The sequence below is a fragment of the Lissotriton helveticus genome, chromosome 2_2 (genome assembly GCF_964261635.1).
Source record: "Lissotriton helveticus chromosome 2_2, aLisHel1.1, whole genome shotgun sequence".
In the NCBI taxonomy this organism is placed as follows: Eukaryota; Metazoa; Chordata; class Amphibia; order Caudata; family Salamandridae; genus Lissotriton; species Lissotriton helveticus.
The window spans coordinates 403,794,561-403,811,175 of NC_136060.1; the positions used below are offsets into that span (position 1 = coordinate 403,794,561).

The 16,615-nt window shown below is 47.7% G+C and overlaps 1 protein-coding gene across 1 annotated transcript; it reads left to right on the top strand.

The window, feature by feature from the left end:
- The first annotated feature begins 411 nt into the window (after positions 1-411).
- NKX1-1 (NK1 homeobox 1) lies at positions 412-11,463 on the top strand. The gene is made up of 2 exons (XM_078678895.1): positions 412-895; positions 9,918-11,463. The coding sequence occupies exons 1-2, from the start codon at positions 412-414 to the stop codon at positions 10,622-10,624; spliced, it is 1,191 nt and encodes a 396-aa protein (XP_078535021.1). The 3' UTR covers positions 10,625-11,463.
- The last annotated feature ends 5,152 nt before the right edge of the window (positions 11,464-16,615 follow it).

The following is a 16,615-nucleotide window of genomic DNA, read 5'->3' on the forward strand; positions in this document are numbered from 1 at the left end:
TCGCTGACACCCCACAGCCCCTCTCAGAGACGCACCGAGCCCCCTTCCTCCCTCACAGACCTGTCCAGCCCCCTCCCCGCTCGGAGGCGCAGACGCCCCCCTCTCTGACACACACGGCAGGCACCTCTCGCCAGGAGGATGCGGCCCGCAGACCGCCAGAGGTGAGGGGCTTCCTCTGCAGCCAATTACAGCCGGGGCTGAGCATGAATGTATAAATAGGCTGGAGGCGCCGGGCTGGGGAGCGTGCCTGCCCCTGGTGCCACGTGAGGAGGACGGACAGCTGAGAGCGCATCACCGCACCGGAGGGAGCATCCTTCTACCCCCGCACCGGAGGGAGCATCCTTCTCCACCCCGCACCTGCCCGCGCTCCGCAGGGCTCTCCGGGGCGCTCATCCTCCGGGGCCCCCTGCTATGACCCTGGCCCGAGGCCCCCTCACCGGTGCGCACCGCCACGGGGGCTTTGGCACAGTGGAGTTTGAGCCCGTGCCTGGCAGGAGGCGGACCGAGGAGGAAGCAGACGCCGAGAGGACCCTGATGAACGGGGGCCGGGACAAGGCTCCGGGAGGAGACCCCGCGCCTCCGGCGGGGGCCATGGAGAGCCCCGGCGAGGCGGCGGCGGCGGCCTACCCGTGCCCCGGGGCGCTGCCGGGGGGCAGCCCGCACTGCCACACCCCCGGGCCCGAAGTGGCGGCCGTCCCCGTGCACAGACCCACCTCCTTCTCAGTGCTGGACATCCTGGACCCCAACAAGTTCAACAGCAAGAAGCGGCCCGGCGCCCCGCCCTGCAAGGCCAGCGCCGAGGGCATCACCGCCGCCTCCGAGCCCAAGCCCGAGGGCACGGACCCGGCGCTGCTCGAAGACTACGAGCCCCGAGTCAAGGCGCCCGAGTTTAACAGTGAGTACCATCGCGGTCCACCGGGCTGTGGCATCTTCGAGGCGCTAGTGCAACACGCACCCAAAGTGCACACCATGCATAGGGCACGCACCATTAGTGCACAGTCTGTGGTTTAACTCTCTTTAGAGTCACAGCTGAAGATATGTTATTGTTTTTTGTATTTATGTACTTTTTTTTGTTTTTTCATATGGTTAATACTTCAAGCGAGTACGTTTCCTAGTGCAATACAATCTAATCACACTTTACGATCAGCTCCCAAATCTTATTGTGTTGATTTCCTCCAAATCCATATTTTGGTGCATGCCATGTTCTATTGACGTTCACCAAATGTGAAAATAGCCTTACGTGCACAAGTGACTCAAACCTGAAAGTAAAGTAAAGCGTGCAAGGAGCTCTTCTCCCTATTCCAGGCTGCTTACCTGTGAGTTGGAGGCTAAACACAAGGTTAAAAGGCGGAGCAGTGACATCGGACCGCGTGGCGCTCTAGTAATTGCACTAATTGATAAAGCAATGCACCATTCCCTTACTCACCCCACACATACTGTACTGTACCCAACACCACAGGAGCTCCAGACTGCACGCCTGACCTGTTAAACTAATGACACAAGTAAACCCGGATGTGAAAGTTCCCCATCTCCGTTCTACTACCACTGTGCGCAGCCGTCGTGAAGAGTGGCAAGGAGAGAGGGTGGTAAACTTCCAAAAAGTAATACAAGTACATATTTAAAAGTTCACCTGCAATATAACCGTGCACTGCCAGTGAATGTCTTATGCTCAATGCTCCAAAATTAGCGGCCACAGCTGGAGGGCAGGAAAGGACGAGGATGGGATCTCAGTGCAAGAACTGAGCCACCTGCTGAAAGACAAACTATTACACACCCGGAGGGATAAAAGACTGATGAAGTAGAGACTGCACGCCTCAGTTGTGCATGCACACTGAACGGTACATACCAGCCTGTGGCGTAACACCGGCTCTGCAGAAGCCCTCCGTGGTAAATGAACCCTGGACGGTTTCCCTACAGAGCCTACATAGAAACCCTGTGTTAATTGCACACTGGACGGTACCCCACAGAGCCTGCGGTGTGACACCGCCGCTGCACAACCCGTGGGTGTTACATGCACCCCGGGCAGCACCCTACCGAGTCTGTAGTGTAACACCGGCTCTGCACAAGGCTTGAGTGTTACATGCACACTGAACGGTACATACGAGCCTGTAGTGTAACACCGGCTCTGCACAAACCCTGGGTGTTACATGCACCTCGGACAGCACCCTACCGAGCCTGTAGTGTAACACTGGCTCTGCACAAGGCTTGAGTGTCACATGCACACTGAACGATACCTACCAAGTTTGCAGTGAACGCCGGCTCCGAAAAAACTTTCGCCCACACCGTGTGGTGCTCACAGTACACCCAGGACCTTGTGAGAAGTACACAAGGCGGGCTAGACAACAGTACAAGTTATGGAAGCCACGCACTAATCTATTAGCGCAAGACACAGGCACACTACTGCTCACGGGTTGTAAGCACCACAACACAGTACTTCCGCCGGATTCAGAGACCTCACTAACAGTAAACACGTTTACAGGTGATGTGACACCATCACTACACTTCCTGCTACACACCAATGCGGTGAGCACAACGCAGCTTGTGATGATCAGGGCCCCCATGCACATTAAACAGAACACTAATGCACACACTCTGATCACCACCAGAGCGAGTGAGAGCGACAAAGTGGGCACAGGGCTTCCAAGCGCATGAGAGGTTAGCTGCCTCTCGGGTTTTATATTTTACCTAAAGAGTACATTCATACTGCCCCACTCTAGAGGCACTTACACAGGTCTCGTTACTGTGCACACAAATATATAGGTGCAAGTCTATAGAGAGAGAGCTAGATAGATTAGCAAAAGGAATAGACAATGCATGTATATATATATATATATATATATATATATATATATATATATATATATATGTCTGTGTGTGTGTATATATAGATATATATGTATGTGTATATATATATATATATATATATATATATATATATATATATAAATGTAGAGAGAGAGAGTCACCCCTTCCTCCAGGCAGCTCGTGACCCCCACCCACCCCCCTGCAGTGACTTTCCCTTCTCCTTCCCAAAGACGCCGGCCCTTCTCAAAGGCATCTCCCCGCCCGGCCTCCTGCTGCTGGTCGCTCAGGGCGACAGTTTCAATTTTCTCTCTCCCCTTGGCTTCTTCTTTTTTAGGAGAAATCGGACTAATTGTGACAAAACGCTGGTTATCTCTGGAAAAACAATTAAATCCCTTCGATTACATTTAAAGCAAAATGTGCTTAGCACCGTAAAGAGGCCGGGCGCTGGGGGCCGGGCCCGGAGTGGCATGTCCCCCCGGCCGGTCGATATCCTATTATCGAATCGTGCATATCTCTTTCAGGCAGCTTGCAAAGTCTCCGCTAACATCTAAATTATAAGGTCACAATTCGGATAATTACTCGATTAAAACCTATTACACTTATTAGGGCCCGCTATTGATCGCGGCTGCGTTCGACCGAGGCTGCAGATTGCTTTTCACCCCCACCGAAATATTCCAACTTTCACACCGGGATCTGGGAGCCGCCGGTGATTTACTGCCGCACGTGGAGAGGGGGAGTGCGTGTGTGTCCTTGTGTGTGCGTGTGACCCAGTGTCTGTGAGAAACTATACATGTGAGATGTGTGCTTCAGAAAGACTGTGTAAGGGGCTTTGTGGGAGAGAATAACAATAAGCGTGCGTGAGTGTATGTGTGCGTGCCTGACAGGGGACATGTGTGTGTGTGTGCGTGAGAGTGAGTGTGTCTGGGGGCTGTTGTGTGTCCATTAATAAAAGTGTGAGTGTGCATGGAGGTGGCGAGCGAGTGAATAGGTTTGTGAGAGTATGTGCGTGCACACGCGTGTGGAAGAATGTGTTATATGTGTGCATACCTATGTACGTAAGAGTCTATGTCTAAGGTGCTAAATGTGTGAGAGAGAATGAAAACACGTGTGCGTAAGAGAGTGTGTGCGTGCCTGAGAGGGAATGTACGATTGTGTGTGTGAGAGAGGGGCATGTCCGGAGAGCTGGTATGTGTTCATTTATGAAAGAGTGAGAGTTCGTGGAGGTGGCGAGAGTCATTGGGTGTGTTAGCTATGTGAGAGTACGTGTGTGAGAGTTTTTTCGGGTAGTTGATATAAAGTTACGCTTCTATAAATACCTACGTTATGATTTACTTTACACGAGAACTAGTTTTATCAATGCAAATACATAGATACGTTTTTACATGTATAGAACTATTCCTATAGAAACTGAAACGTAAGGGCGACGACAAAGTCTATTGCTGACTCAGTGAACCCTGTCTGTGTCCCCTGCATGCGTGTTTGTGTGTGTGTTTGCATATGTGTTATCACATGCTCATACATTTGGGCACAGTCACATAGACAGAGATACGTGTGAGCCGGTGTATGTATCTACACGTCACCAGCTTTGAACTGCAAGATTTTAAGTATCCATAGGTCTGTAAACAATAGACCCGAGATTATTATACGTGTGTTTGTAAGTGGGCATGCTTTGTGCTCATGACAAACTCCTGGGTGTAAACAAACACACGCACAAAGTGCAGATCAATGTATTGTGCGTGTGTGCAACGCAATCATTTCAGCCCGGAAGTATAAAGGGGATAGTCGGGTAGCACGCGACAGTGTTCCTGGAGACACGAAAGGCTGGTGACAGAAAGGTGCTCACGGAGCGGACCGGGTCACTGGTGCAAACAGGAACAGACAGGGAGAAGCGGGAAGGAAAACCAAGGAGAGATAGGAAGAGACAGGGAAACACCGGGTAGAAAGACAGAAATTCACAAGGACAGAAGGTGCAGAAAAATCCGGGGAGGGACAGGTGAGAATATACACGTAGAGACAGGGAAGCCAAGAAAGATAGGATGGGACAGGAAGAGATGAGAACAGACAGGGAGAGACGGGAAGAGACAGGGAGGCGTGGAGAAAGACGCGGAGAAAGACACAGAGGGAAAGAAGACGGGTCGGGGTGCACTAGAATAGAGAAGTGGGCGGAGTCGCACCAGGGGTACAGCGAGATACAGAGGTAAGCAGAGAGGGCCGAGGGGACAAGAAAGGACAGAGAAGAGACAGGCAGGGACTCCGAGACCTTCTAATCCTGGCCTGCCCTCTGACCGCAGCCTAGCGCCCCCCTCCCCGACAGTGACCCCTGCGCTCCCTGCACGGTCTCCGGCCACACCTCTGTCAGTCTGCTCACAGAATGATTGTACGTACATTATAATATATCTACACGCAGTGATTTCTGCTTATAAGCACACGATTGTTATGCTGCAAATGACACACGTATATGTGCACTAATATGACACGCATATGTGAGAGTGCATTGCAAAACATCTCATTTTTCCCTTACACGCTGTCTAAAAGATCATTTTTTAAATATCGCTTCCGTGTCTCATATTTCAACATCTATTAAACTGTTTGTCCATGTGTAGTCTCTTATTTCCATTTCCATCATAAAAATACAAGCAAATAAACGGGAACATTTCGAAACAATTACGTTTATTTGTGTTTGTCCACATCCATGTAGACAATTTCGATAAACGACCCACACTTAAAAGATCCATCATATTTACTGTGTCAATTAATATATCAAAATACACTTTTACAAAGTAATCGCTTTTCTCCCAAAGCAGTTCATAAGAACATAAACATTAATTTAACATGTCTTACATGTTTTGCAGGCTAAGTTCTTAAAAAACTTTGTGCTCGCCTGGCAGACTCAACATTTTGTCCGTTAAAAAGTGGATAAACCGAATACTATTACAAGTAAAAACTGTCGTTTACAGCGCTTCGAAGCACGATAGCAAGGGCTTCAGATAATAAGTTATTCTTTTTGCTATTTAGTGACGAATGCAAACATACCAAACAGCGTTCTTTGCCTTCTTTAAAGAGTCACCCGCCTCAATTACCACCAATCAGTAAGGTCCCCGCCCCACACACACACTTTTTATGCGTCCTTCGTGAGTACAAGTCCACTCAGAGAAAGATTCTGAACTTAACTACAGACACTATGATGGGGTATTTAAAGGGCTGTGATCAGGTATGCAGAGCGACACACGTGTCAGCGCAGCTCCTGTGACAAACATCAAAGGGGAACTTCTGTTCCATTGATGACTCGTTGCCGAAATAAAAGAAAGCGAGGAATCGCCGCAACTTGGCTTAATGCGTCATCGACCCACACAAAATCGATATAAAGTCACATTTTATAAAAGGATCTTCCTCCGACTAAGGCCCGTGCAGATAAAGCAAAATGGAGGTTTGTAATGTCGAATTTGATTTAAAATGCCCACTTTTAAAAACAACAGCCTGAAATACCTTCAAATATTCTAACATATATTGTGTAATGAAACCCTCCGTAGAAGAAAAGTAAATTTCGGAAGACAATTTCCTGAAGGAAACATTTTTATTAAAAACCTCTGTATACAATCGAAAAGGCACTCATGTGTGTATTAAGCTCGTTTAACTCCCTCTGCGGTTTCAGGTATAAGTATCTACGTTTATACTTGCAGCCGAAGGAAACTTTTTTCAAACAATGTCTGAAGTTTGCACTGCTGTCCTTCTGTATAGAAATAACATACTTTCGCTGTATGCTTAAAATAAGTTATTTCTCGCGTCACTGCCAGAATAAACGAAAATCATTCAATTTCAATTCTTTCAGAAGTAGACACTTATTGTATCATTTTTGTCATTTGGGGCTTAACTTACGTTCAAAGTTCAGATATTGTTTGTCACAGCAGTTTTTTCCTTTCTGTAATATTGCAAGTTATAATAAAAAAAATACACTTACAGATCACCCATTATACACGTTTACCGTGTGACGCTCGTATTTTGTATGTTATGGGCAATTATACTGCGAAGTAATACCCTGTCCCTATAAAAAATGAAAAGTACCAATACCCCTTTCATTTAATCGGTCGTTTGTAGAAATTCAAAAACTTTGGTAAGTGTGACCGCAGAAAAATCATATCGTCATAAATCGGCTTTAAAGTTAAACTGTAGGAGGTTAGGAGAATGTCCTTTATCAATAGAATAATTTAAAGAATGTGATGCAATGTTTCCACTCTATTGGCTGGGAAGAAATAACAAAAAAATAGAAAGCAGATAAAAAAAAATCCTTGAAGAGTGCGCCCGAGTCACTTCAAACTGCAAAAAGTTTCGGCAAATACAAAGTCACGGGAACGCAATTCATTTCAATTTCACCCCAGTGTCACTGAAAGGAAAGTGAAAATATACCTTCGAAGCATCGGACGGAATTGGGGTTTTGATGTTCTCCTTTAAAAGTCTCCTGTTCGTCTTCTAACGGTAACCCCGAGCACTTTAAACGACACGCATCAATGTTTTAGTAGCTTCCCTTACATGTGCACAAGTAGCAGAAAATATACATTGCAAGTTAGCTTTTTTTCCCCACCAAATAAAACTTTAGCCACGTAAAATGTATTGTTTCCCCACTTCAAAGCGTTGCGGTGTCATTAATTTGTTTAGCGACGTAAACATTTATCAGTGGTTGAAATATAACAAAAGAATAATGGCTGTGCAACCGGTGGAGTTACGGGGTAGCAGCGGGGACTCTGCGAGGTGTCGGGACGGAGTCCAGTTCAGACGCGTCTCCGCTTCTTGTATGTAGCGCTGCAGCAGTTTCTAAGCGCTGTACATAACAGATGTACATAACTATGCTACATCTTGTGCCCGTTAATTTACCGATCTTGGAAGGAAGGAATGTCAAGGTGCCCCGGCTGAATGCACCTCGCAGACTCCAGCCCACCGCACTTGTCAGCTGCGAGAGTTAGGCTGAGGAAGCATCCGGCACAAGTGAAACGAACAGGTGCCTCGAGTAGCAGGTGCGACTGTAGAAAGAGAAAAAGGGTGCTTTAACTGAAAATCCACGAAGGAGCAATGAGTGGCTGTAAAAAGTAGCGCCAATAATAAAGATAAAAATTAAAGTAATGGGGCTCTGTTCCCGTTAGTCTTTGTTCACTTCCACCTTAGCCTATCTATATTTTAGAAAGGTTCGCATAAAAGAACCGACTACGTACAAAACGAGCAAGCCTGTTTCTAGAAATGTTCTGGGCACTTTAAAAATGAGCAGACTATACATGGACGCAGGAATTACTTACTTTGGCCCGTTCCGAGTTCACCTGTAACTTTTTCCCAAATAATATACGTGGCTTTTTTTCACTGAAAATTCGGCTGTGTCGTTTCCTACAAAGAGGAATCGCACGGAATAGATGTGTTTCCAGCCACACGTGCAGGGATTGAAGCTAAACATGGCCTGTGCGACAGGGGCTTTCTCCACTCCCCTTCAGAAAACTAGCTGATGGGGCCGACTCTAGAGACCTCTTTGGCAGTGACGTCAGTGTGGTCCCTTGTATACACTTCAATAAAACAGCCTCCAAATTCAAACTACCAGCGCACACGTGCCATTATATGCCTGGAGGAAGTCACCATACATCTGTTTAATTGCCTAGAATCCCCACGCAGTGCCACCCAGAGCTCAGGTGGTATCATACGGAGAAGCCTAACAATAAAGTGCCCAGGTTGTGTCATCCAAAGTACACTTAATGTCGTCATATGACTATGTAAAGTGCCAAACCGCACATAACTAACATTTGGGATGGCTGTAGGCAAGGCCACTGGAATACGTAGCAGGTGAGTTCAAAATTATGCAGCACGGTGGGCTGAATTATGCACCAAGAAAATGCAATTTATGTGTCATATTTGGGGTACTTTTTGTGCTACTATTGCCTTATTTTTATAGATGTTAACACTATCTGGGCAAATGTGTCACCTCATTAGTACTAGTTTGACACTTACATACCGTGAAAGGCAAACAAAAGGTGGCCAGTCAACCTTTGCAAAGGGCCTTGCCTTACACTGCAACATGTATTGCTGAGTTTTTTTTAACTTTTGATCCATTTGAGCTTGAAACATTATGCGTTTGTTGATCAAATTTGCACATTATGTAGCAGATAATTATTTATTTATCAAATCCATCATTACGTGGAAAACGCCACACAATTCCAGAATTCCAGTGACCCTGGCTATAAACCATACTACGAACATGTACACTTCCCCACGATGTTCCATAAATAAACAGCAGGTTTACTAGCCCAGTCTGGAGTTGTAGACGGGGGCCCAGCTTTGAGAGGCCTAACTAACAAAATGGTCATATTATGCAGGCACACTTTGACTACATTTTAGGTCTGGATTTAACAGCAGATTGCTAACAGTGTACCTGTTATAGGCTCCACACCTTACACCCACCCTTGACTTTCTTCCACCAGCCTGTTTCAGCCATTGGCTTGAGACCTTGTCAATCACACCTTGGCTCAGCCCAGTGGAGTATTCATCATCCCCTGGTGGGGATGATTGCGGTGGGTGAAGGGTTTGCGAATCCCAAAATCAAAAAAACAAAAGTTGGTTGTAAGCTTCTTGGCTGTGACTACTATTACATTTGTAGGCAGCAGTATTGTTGTCATTGAAGCCTGTCTCTGCTGTGGGGTGGAGTGCATAGGGCGCTATAATGAACAAACTAACTTTTATTAAAAACAGTAACACGTTTAGAAATGTATCAATATGACAGACTATCCTGCTTCTTTTGCAAAGATCTCAACATGCCCTCAGCCCCATCTATGGTGGCATGACCACGGTAGGCTGTGTTTAGAGCTTCACGAGCTTCCATAGTCCAACCATGTTCTCGTGGCCGTTTCTAAGGGCCGCCACCTGCACAGGTTAAGCAGGTGTGAACATACTAGCCATGGCTGAGGCTGCTTTCCCTCCCTGACCACGGCTCAGTGTTGCACCTGTGCACCCTTTCCAGTCTGTGTTAGTTCTTTTCCTGCTGGTGTTGTTTTATGTCATGGATGCACTGCACATTTTGTACCATCTCTGAAATGCTCCGAAGCTTCCCGTGCGCTCACACCTCTGCCCCCTCTCTTTTGCAGAAGCCCCGGAGCTGTACCAGGTGGTGGATTCCGAGCAGAGCCCCAGCCCCGGGGGCAGCGAGGCCGACGAGCAGGAGGAGGAGCTGTGCAGCGAGCCGAGCAGCGGCGCCACCCCGGAGCAGCGGGCGGAGCAGCAGCAGCAGCCGGGCCCCGGGGCCGCCCCGAACAGCCCCCAGGGCGGCTCGCAGCAGGCCAAGCCCAAGCGCAAGCGCACGGGCTCGGACTCCAAGTCGGGCAAGCCCCGGCGGGCGCGCACGGCCTTCACCTATGAGCAGCTGGTGGCGCTGGAGAACAAGTTCAAGTCGACGCGCTACCTGTCGGTGTGCGAGCGCCTCAACCTGGCGCTCAGCCTCAGCCTGACCGAGACGCAGGTCAAGATCTGGTTCCAGAACCGCAGGACCAAGTGGAAGAAGCAGAACCCGGGGGCGGACACCAGCGCGCCCACCGGGGGCGGCGGCGGGGGCATGGGTGGCCTCAGCCCGCTCAGCCACTCCCCGCCCATGGGCGGCCCGCTCTCCATGCACGGCGGGGGCCACGGCCACCACGGCTACGCCGGCCCGCACCACCACCACCCGGGCGCCGGCGGGCTCATGTGCGCCGCGCAGCTGCCCTTCCTGCCCGCGCACTCGGCCGCCGCCGTGCTCTCGCCCTTCGTGCTCAGCTCGCAGGGCTACGGGGGGCCCGCCTTCTACACCTCGCACTTATAGACCGGGACGTGGCTCGCGGACGCCAAGGCCTACGAGGGGGCGCTGGACTTACTGCGTGGCCGGCCCGCAGGGAGGCAGGGCCCTGCGCAGAGACATGGACATGGCCATGGGGGCCCCGCCGCAGAGACATGGGGTCCCCTGCAGTGCGCCCACCACAGGGCACGAGCCCGTTCAGACGCACTGAAGCCCAGGAGGACGCATGGGGGTCACCACAGGGCAAGGGCTCGTGCACCCACCACAGGACAAGAGGCCACAGGGACAAGACCCCCTCCCAGAGACACAGCCCCGGGAGGAACCAGGGTGTGCCCAGCACAGGGCACGAGACCAGGAGGGCTGCGGGCAGAGAGGCCCAGAGACAGACATTGTACCAAAAGGTGATATGGGACAAATGGGACATGCCAGACGTTTTGCAAAACCGAAGGGGTGCAGATTCTCATCATCTGGCAACATTTACTGCTATTCATTTTGTTAGCTGTCAAAAAATAAATAGGAACACCTTGCTTTAAAAAACTATAACTAGAAGTTGCAGCATTGTGGGGCCTTGGGGATAATGCCCACCGCCTTCCTCCCCCAAACCCTCACCATCCAAGTGCCATGTAAAGTCACAGAGAAAAAATGCGTCACAGGTGATGCAATGTTCCCTCAAGACAGATTATGGGAGGGGGCATAGGTAGGTGCTGGCGCTCTCGAGCACGCTGCGCGTCCACGCTGACCACAATTTCATTTCGATGGCGCCAAGCAGGGGCGCAGAGGCCGCGAGACCCGGAAAAAGCACGCGCCAACGAGGGCAGCGGTAACAATTCCATGAGACCCGCATGAGGCACTCACACAGCAAAGCACTAAACAGACACCGGGGGGAGCATGGGCTTCAAAATGGCAGGCGATGGGACGAACTAACAGGCCCAAGGGGTGCCTCTCCCTCTCATAGACCTGTGGGGTGCACTGACAGGGCATGGGCTAGCCTCTCATAGACCTGTGGGGGTGCACTGATGGGTTGAGCTGGACTCTCCCACTCATACCCAAGGGGCGCACTGGCAAGGCAAGAGACAACGAGTCACGCTCATAGACCTGTGGGGGTGCACTGACAGGGCATGGACTAGCTTCCCGCTCCCATAGACCTGTGGGGGTGCACTGGTGTGTTGAGCTGGACTCTCCCACTCATACCCTAGGGGCGCACTGGCAAGGCAAGAGCCTTGCCAGTGCGCCCCTTGGGTATGAGTGGGAGAGTCCAGCTCAGCCCATCAGTGCACCCCCACAGGTCCCACTCATAGTCCCGTGGAGGCGCGCTGACAGGACATAGGCCCGCCAGTCTCTTTCATAGACCTGTGGAGTTGCACAAGAGTGACCCCCCCTCACAGACCCAAGGGGTGCAATGATGGAGGTTGGACTGGGCCATCCCATTCACACACCTCCAATCACTCTCGGTGAATGGGCTGGACTTTTTCAGGCATAGTCGTGGAAGCAGGGGATTCTTGTGACCAGAGGATTGCAATATGTTGAGGCCAGATGGGGTTCCCACCTCTTCCCCCCCCCCCCGTATTAGGAGCACCACCCCCTCCATCTGAGCGCATTGCACTCCTTTGGGTTCTGAGAAGAACCGTCCCAGCCATATCAATGCACTGCACCCCTCGAGCTCTCTGAGGAACGCCCCAGCCATGCAAGCAGTAGCATCCACTGGGACCCACCTTTAGCTCCTCACACCCCTTTCTACCAACACTCCCAACACCTCACATCAGCTTCTCACCCACACTCTGTGTCCTCCCAACCGTTGCTCCTCACACCCATGGCCCTCACAGCCACATTTGTAGTCACTCCCCAGTGCTGGCCCACACACCCTCACACCCCTGTCATTGTGTTTACCACATTTGTACCTACTTCCCAGTGATGGCCCACACCTCCTGACATCCCTGTCACTGTTTACCACAGTAGACCAATAGCATTAGAGCGACTGACAGACCTCTCAGAATACACGGTGTCTGAAGCAGCTGTCCCGGAAGTCGGCCATCTTGGCGGAAGCTACAGGCAAAGCAATAAGAGAACACTGCGAGCTAAGCCACGCCCCTGTTAGCAGCAGATGAAACCTGGGGGCTTATTTACAAGCCCCTTGCGCCACTTTAGCGTCATTTTTAACATGGGAAAAATGACTCAAAAGTGGCGCAAATGGCTTGTAAATATGCTCCCTGGTATTTAACGCAGGTCAAAGAAACTCGTCCTGGTGCTAGACCCTGCGCCTCACCGAGACTGCTGACCTCCATGGCGGGGTACGTCAGAGGGTCAAGTGCTCCCACAGTCCCACCCAGGCGCACCCTCACTCTACGCAACTTCCGGACGTACTATACAAGGTGCCGGAAGTTCTACAAGGTGCCTTTTCTGTCCTGACAGAGTGACGAGTTGCCACATGAACTGCCCCCACGCCCTCTCCTGCTCAGCAGGACTCCAAAAAAGGCGAGACATTCACCCGCCCCGTTTATAACGCAGAACCATATTGTATTTAAATTAATGAGGTTGTTTCATTTCCCCTATCTTGTCTTCGGTTTCCATATCTGTACACCTTGTTTCCTGCTAAAATGGGAACCGCTCAGTTTGCCTCGCACTTCTGATATTCACCCTCTGCCTGTATACCCTGCCACCCCCTATTAAAAAAATGGATGCGAACACCTTGCAAACAAATTAGATTACAAATGTTTTTAGAAATATATATATATCATACGATCGGATGTTCCAATCGAGAAACTCTTCCACTTATTTACCTCATTTAAGGCTTTTGTTTACATAGGTTGTCCAGAACTTTTTGTAATATAGCAGATTGTAAATATACGCTGTAAATGACCAGGCACTTTTTAGTCTATTTATTTTACATTCTTATGTGTGGCCACTAAAATACAATGGCTTGAATGTTATGCAGGGATCTGGGTATTTCGTATTGACAACAAATGGTCGAAAAACATGTGCACGGAACTATTTTTAAGATAATTATGTATAACATTTTGCTTTTTCCTTATGCAGCTCTTTCAGTAGAAAAATGTCCCAGTTCCTCTTTAATTTTTGGAGAGAGAAGTTTGCTTCTGGTTGCGAACATGATTCCGTTTCCCGTTTCGAGTAAAAATTAAAGTTAAAGTTCGAGTTTTCTGACCTTTTGCAGGTCCGGAAATTTGAACAAACTTTTTCATCGCGTTTTTTTTTTCGTGCAATTAATTTTCGGCCAAATGTTTTCAATGACCTGATACTGCTCCAGCCATCTGACTCTCAGGGTAAACATGGAACTCTAGGTCTCTGACCTACGGCAAATAAAAACATACAGCAGTTGTTTCATGGCGTTAAAATATGGCGGAATGCGGACTGCAGTTAATTATAGTCATAAAGTAATGTTTTAAAAGCACGTATCAGTTCAATGCAGATGGGAGGGGCGAATGGCTTCTCATCTGAGATTTGCAATATGAAACCTATGGTATTTGTATTATGTGTAAAATAATTGCTTGGCACACTATGTATATAAATCTGGTTGTAATAAAGTTTTACATTTGTACTTGTACGGTATGATGAAGTGTTGTGCCAAAAGATAACGAAAGCACTTTGTTTGCTAAAAACTTTAAAAGAGTCAATAAACTTGGAATAAAATAATATGTTTAAGTGTGTCCGCGTCTGTTCAGGTTATAACATTCTCTCCCATAGGCAGACGGGCAACGTGCGACTACCAGTTACTAATGAAAACTTGTTATGTATGTAGAGGTTTATTTACAACCCCCTTGCGCCACTTTTGCGTCACCTTTACCATGTTAAAAGTGACGCAAAAGTGGCGTAAGGGGCTTGTAAATCTGCCCCGTAGGGTTCTCTACCGCTCCTATCCCCCACCCAATGGTGCGCAATTTATCGACCTTGGAAAGATAACCCACAAAGCCAGTCCTCCTGAGGATCCAGCCCACGACCTCCAGTTCTCAGCAGCGCGCTCTTATCCAACTGAGCTGTGGTACTCTTTTGTAAATATGCACAATTCCCCAAATATATGTAATGAAAGCTGCATATATAAGAATAAACGTATACATGCATGAAGTGTTTTATTATGCTGTGGAGATTTATTCAGCTCGAGCCCTGTCATCAATGAGCCCTCAGAATCCCTCAAATAAGCAATATAGGCAGTGTGGACAGTAACCAAACGATTCTAAAATTGCCAGACCATTTGCACATTTTTTGTCTTTCATTAGCGTGTTTAATATAGCGCTGCCTCTCTCCAGTGAGCAACTGAGCGCTTTATAGTTAACGTTTTAAATTTAATGTAGTTAGATTAAAAAAAATAAGCAGCCAATAACAAGACATTGGTTATGAATGGGGTTTTCAAATGAAAACAGAATATTTTCCTGTAGCGCGACCTTCTCAAACAACCGATTGTGCTCTATATGGAACAAAAGTGTGAGAGGGGCGGAAGAGTTTGCCTTAAAAAACAATGTTCTGGTGCTCATGGTATTTGAATAGAACTGGAGAGCACCGTGACTGCTATTTGTTTTACAAAATGACACAATTTCAGTAACAGGTGGTTAAAACATAAATGCCCGCGTCAAGTGTCCGAGGCGGGTTTCGAACCGCCTCTATAAACCGAGGGGAGTAATTCACATACTACAGACCGGAGCAGAGGGCAGAGTTACCGTATCGTGCGAGAGGTGTATGTTCTTATTTGTGTCAATTCACGGTAGGAATGCTTTGCTGAAAATCAATGGCGTTTTCAGTTCCGAATTGAAGACTTTTTTTATTCGTTTCGCATCGTGTTTACTAGAGTGCGCTTTGCATAAATGTAGGTTTTGGTTGAAAATCGAATCTGGTTAAAGTAAGATCAGAGACTACAGTTTTCATTCATTTCATCTTTATTTAAAATCGCGTTTTGCGAAACTCCAGGCAAGTAACGGAACGACCCAAATGCTGTTTAAAACTGCAAATAAAAACCTTTACAATAACGAAAAATTATTAATACAAAAATGAAAATACAGAAGCAAAAAAAGAATGAATATAAAATTAATTAATTTAAAAATAATTAAAAAAAGATGGTCACAAGATTATGCAATGACCAAGGTAGGCATTCAACAGGATATCAGAAGTAACAGAAAGCAGAAAGCTCAATAAATGCGTTTAATTGGTTCGGGGAGGCTAGAAATCCTGGGAACTAGGACTGTCTTTTTCCAGTTTTAGCTGGTGTGAGTTTGTGTCACTTTGATGCGTCTTGTAGGCCGTGTTGTTGGCACGTTCTGGTTTATTGCGTGTGTTTGGCTATATTTTAAAGGTACACAATATATTACAACACTGTCTGAAAACCCATTTTCAAACAATCTTACAGAAACCAAATGTTGCCTTTTTTTAACTTGGTATGTGCATTTTAATTAAATGCTATTAACATATTTTTCACAATTAGTGCAAATGAGAACAGACCGAAGTAAAAAGCCAAGCCTCCTTCGTAAGACACGCCGGAAAATACTGCAGTTTAGCAGACTTTACCTGCAGCCTTCAATGGACTATTGTAACAAAATGTATAATTTACAACAATGTATAATTGACAAAAAAAAATAACCAATGGGTAAACCAGTAACTTTGGTTTACAGTGTAGGGTGATAACCAGCTTTAAAGCGCTTTGACGTTTCGTTAAAGTGGGTAAGGAAAGCACATACTTACAATATAATACAATACTAGTAGGAATCGGCGATTTGAGGGTACTTTCAAAATAAAAGCGGACATCCTAAGTACGCAGTTCTATGATATTGATTGAATCGCCCTTGGAAGGATAAAGGGCTGAGTCGGTCTTGACGGGGTTCGAGCTCAGCTGTCTTCTCAGCTCCTCCTCGCACAGGATTTAGTAATGGCGTGTGAGCCCCTCTCAGTTTAAAGGAGAAACTACGCAGCTGTTTAAAGAAGCGACCTACATAAAGGGGCATGTCGTTGGGAGAAGTGGGCTTCTAAGCACACGGATTAACCAACAAGCGCTACATGTCTAACTTCCCTGTGTAGCGC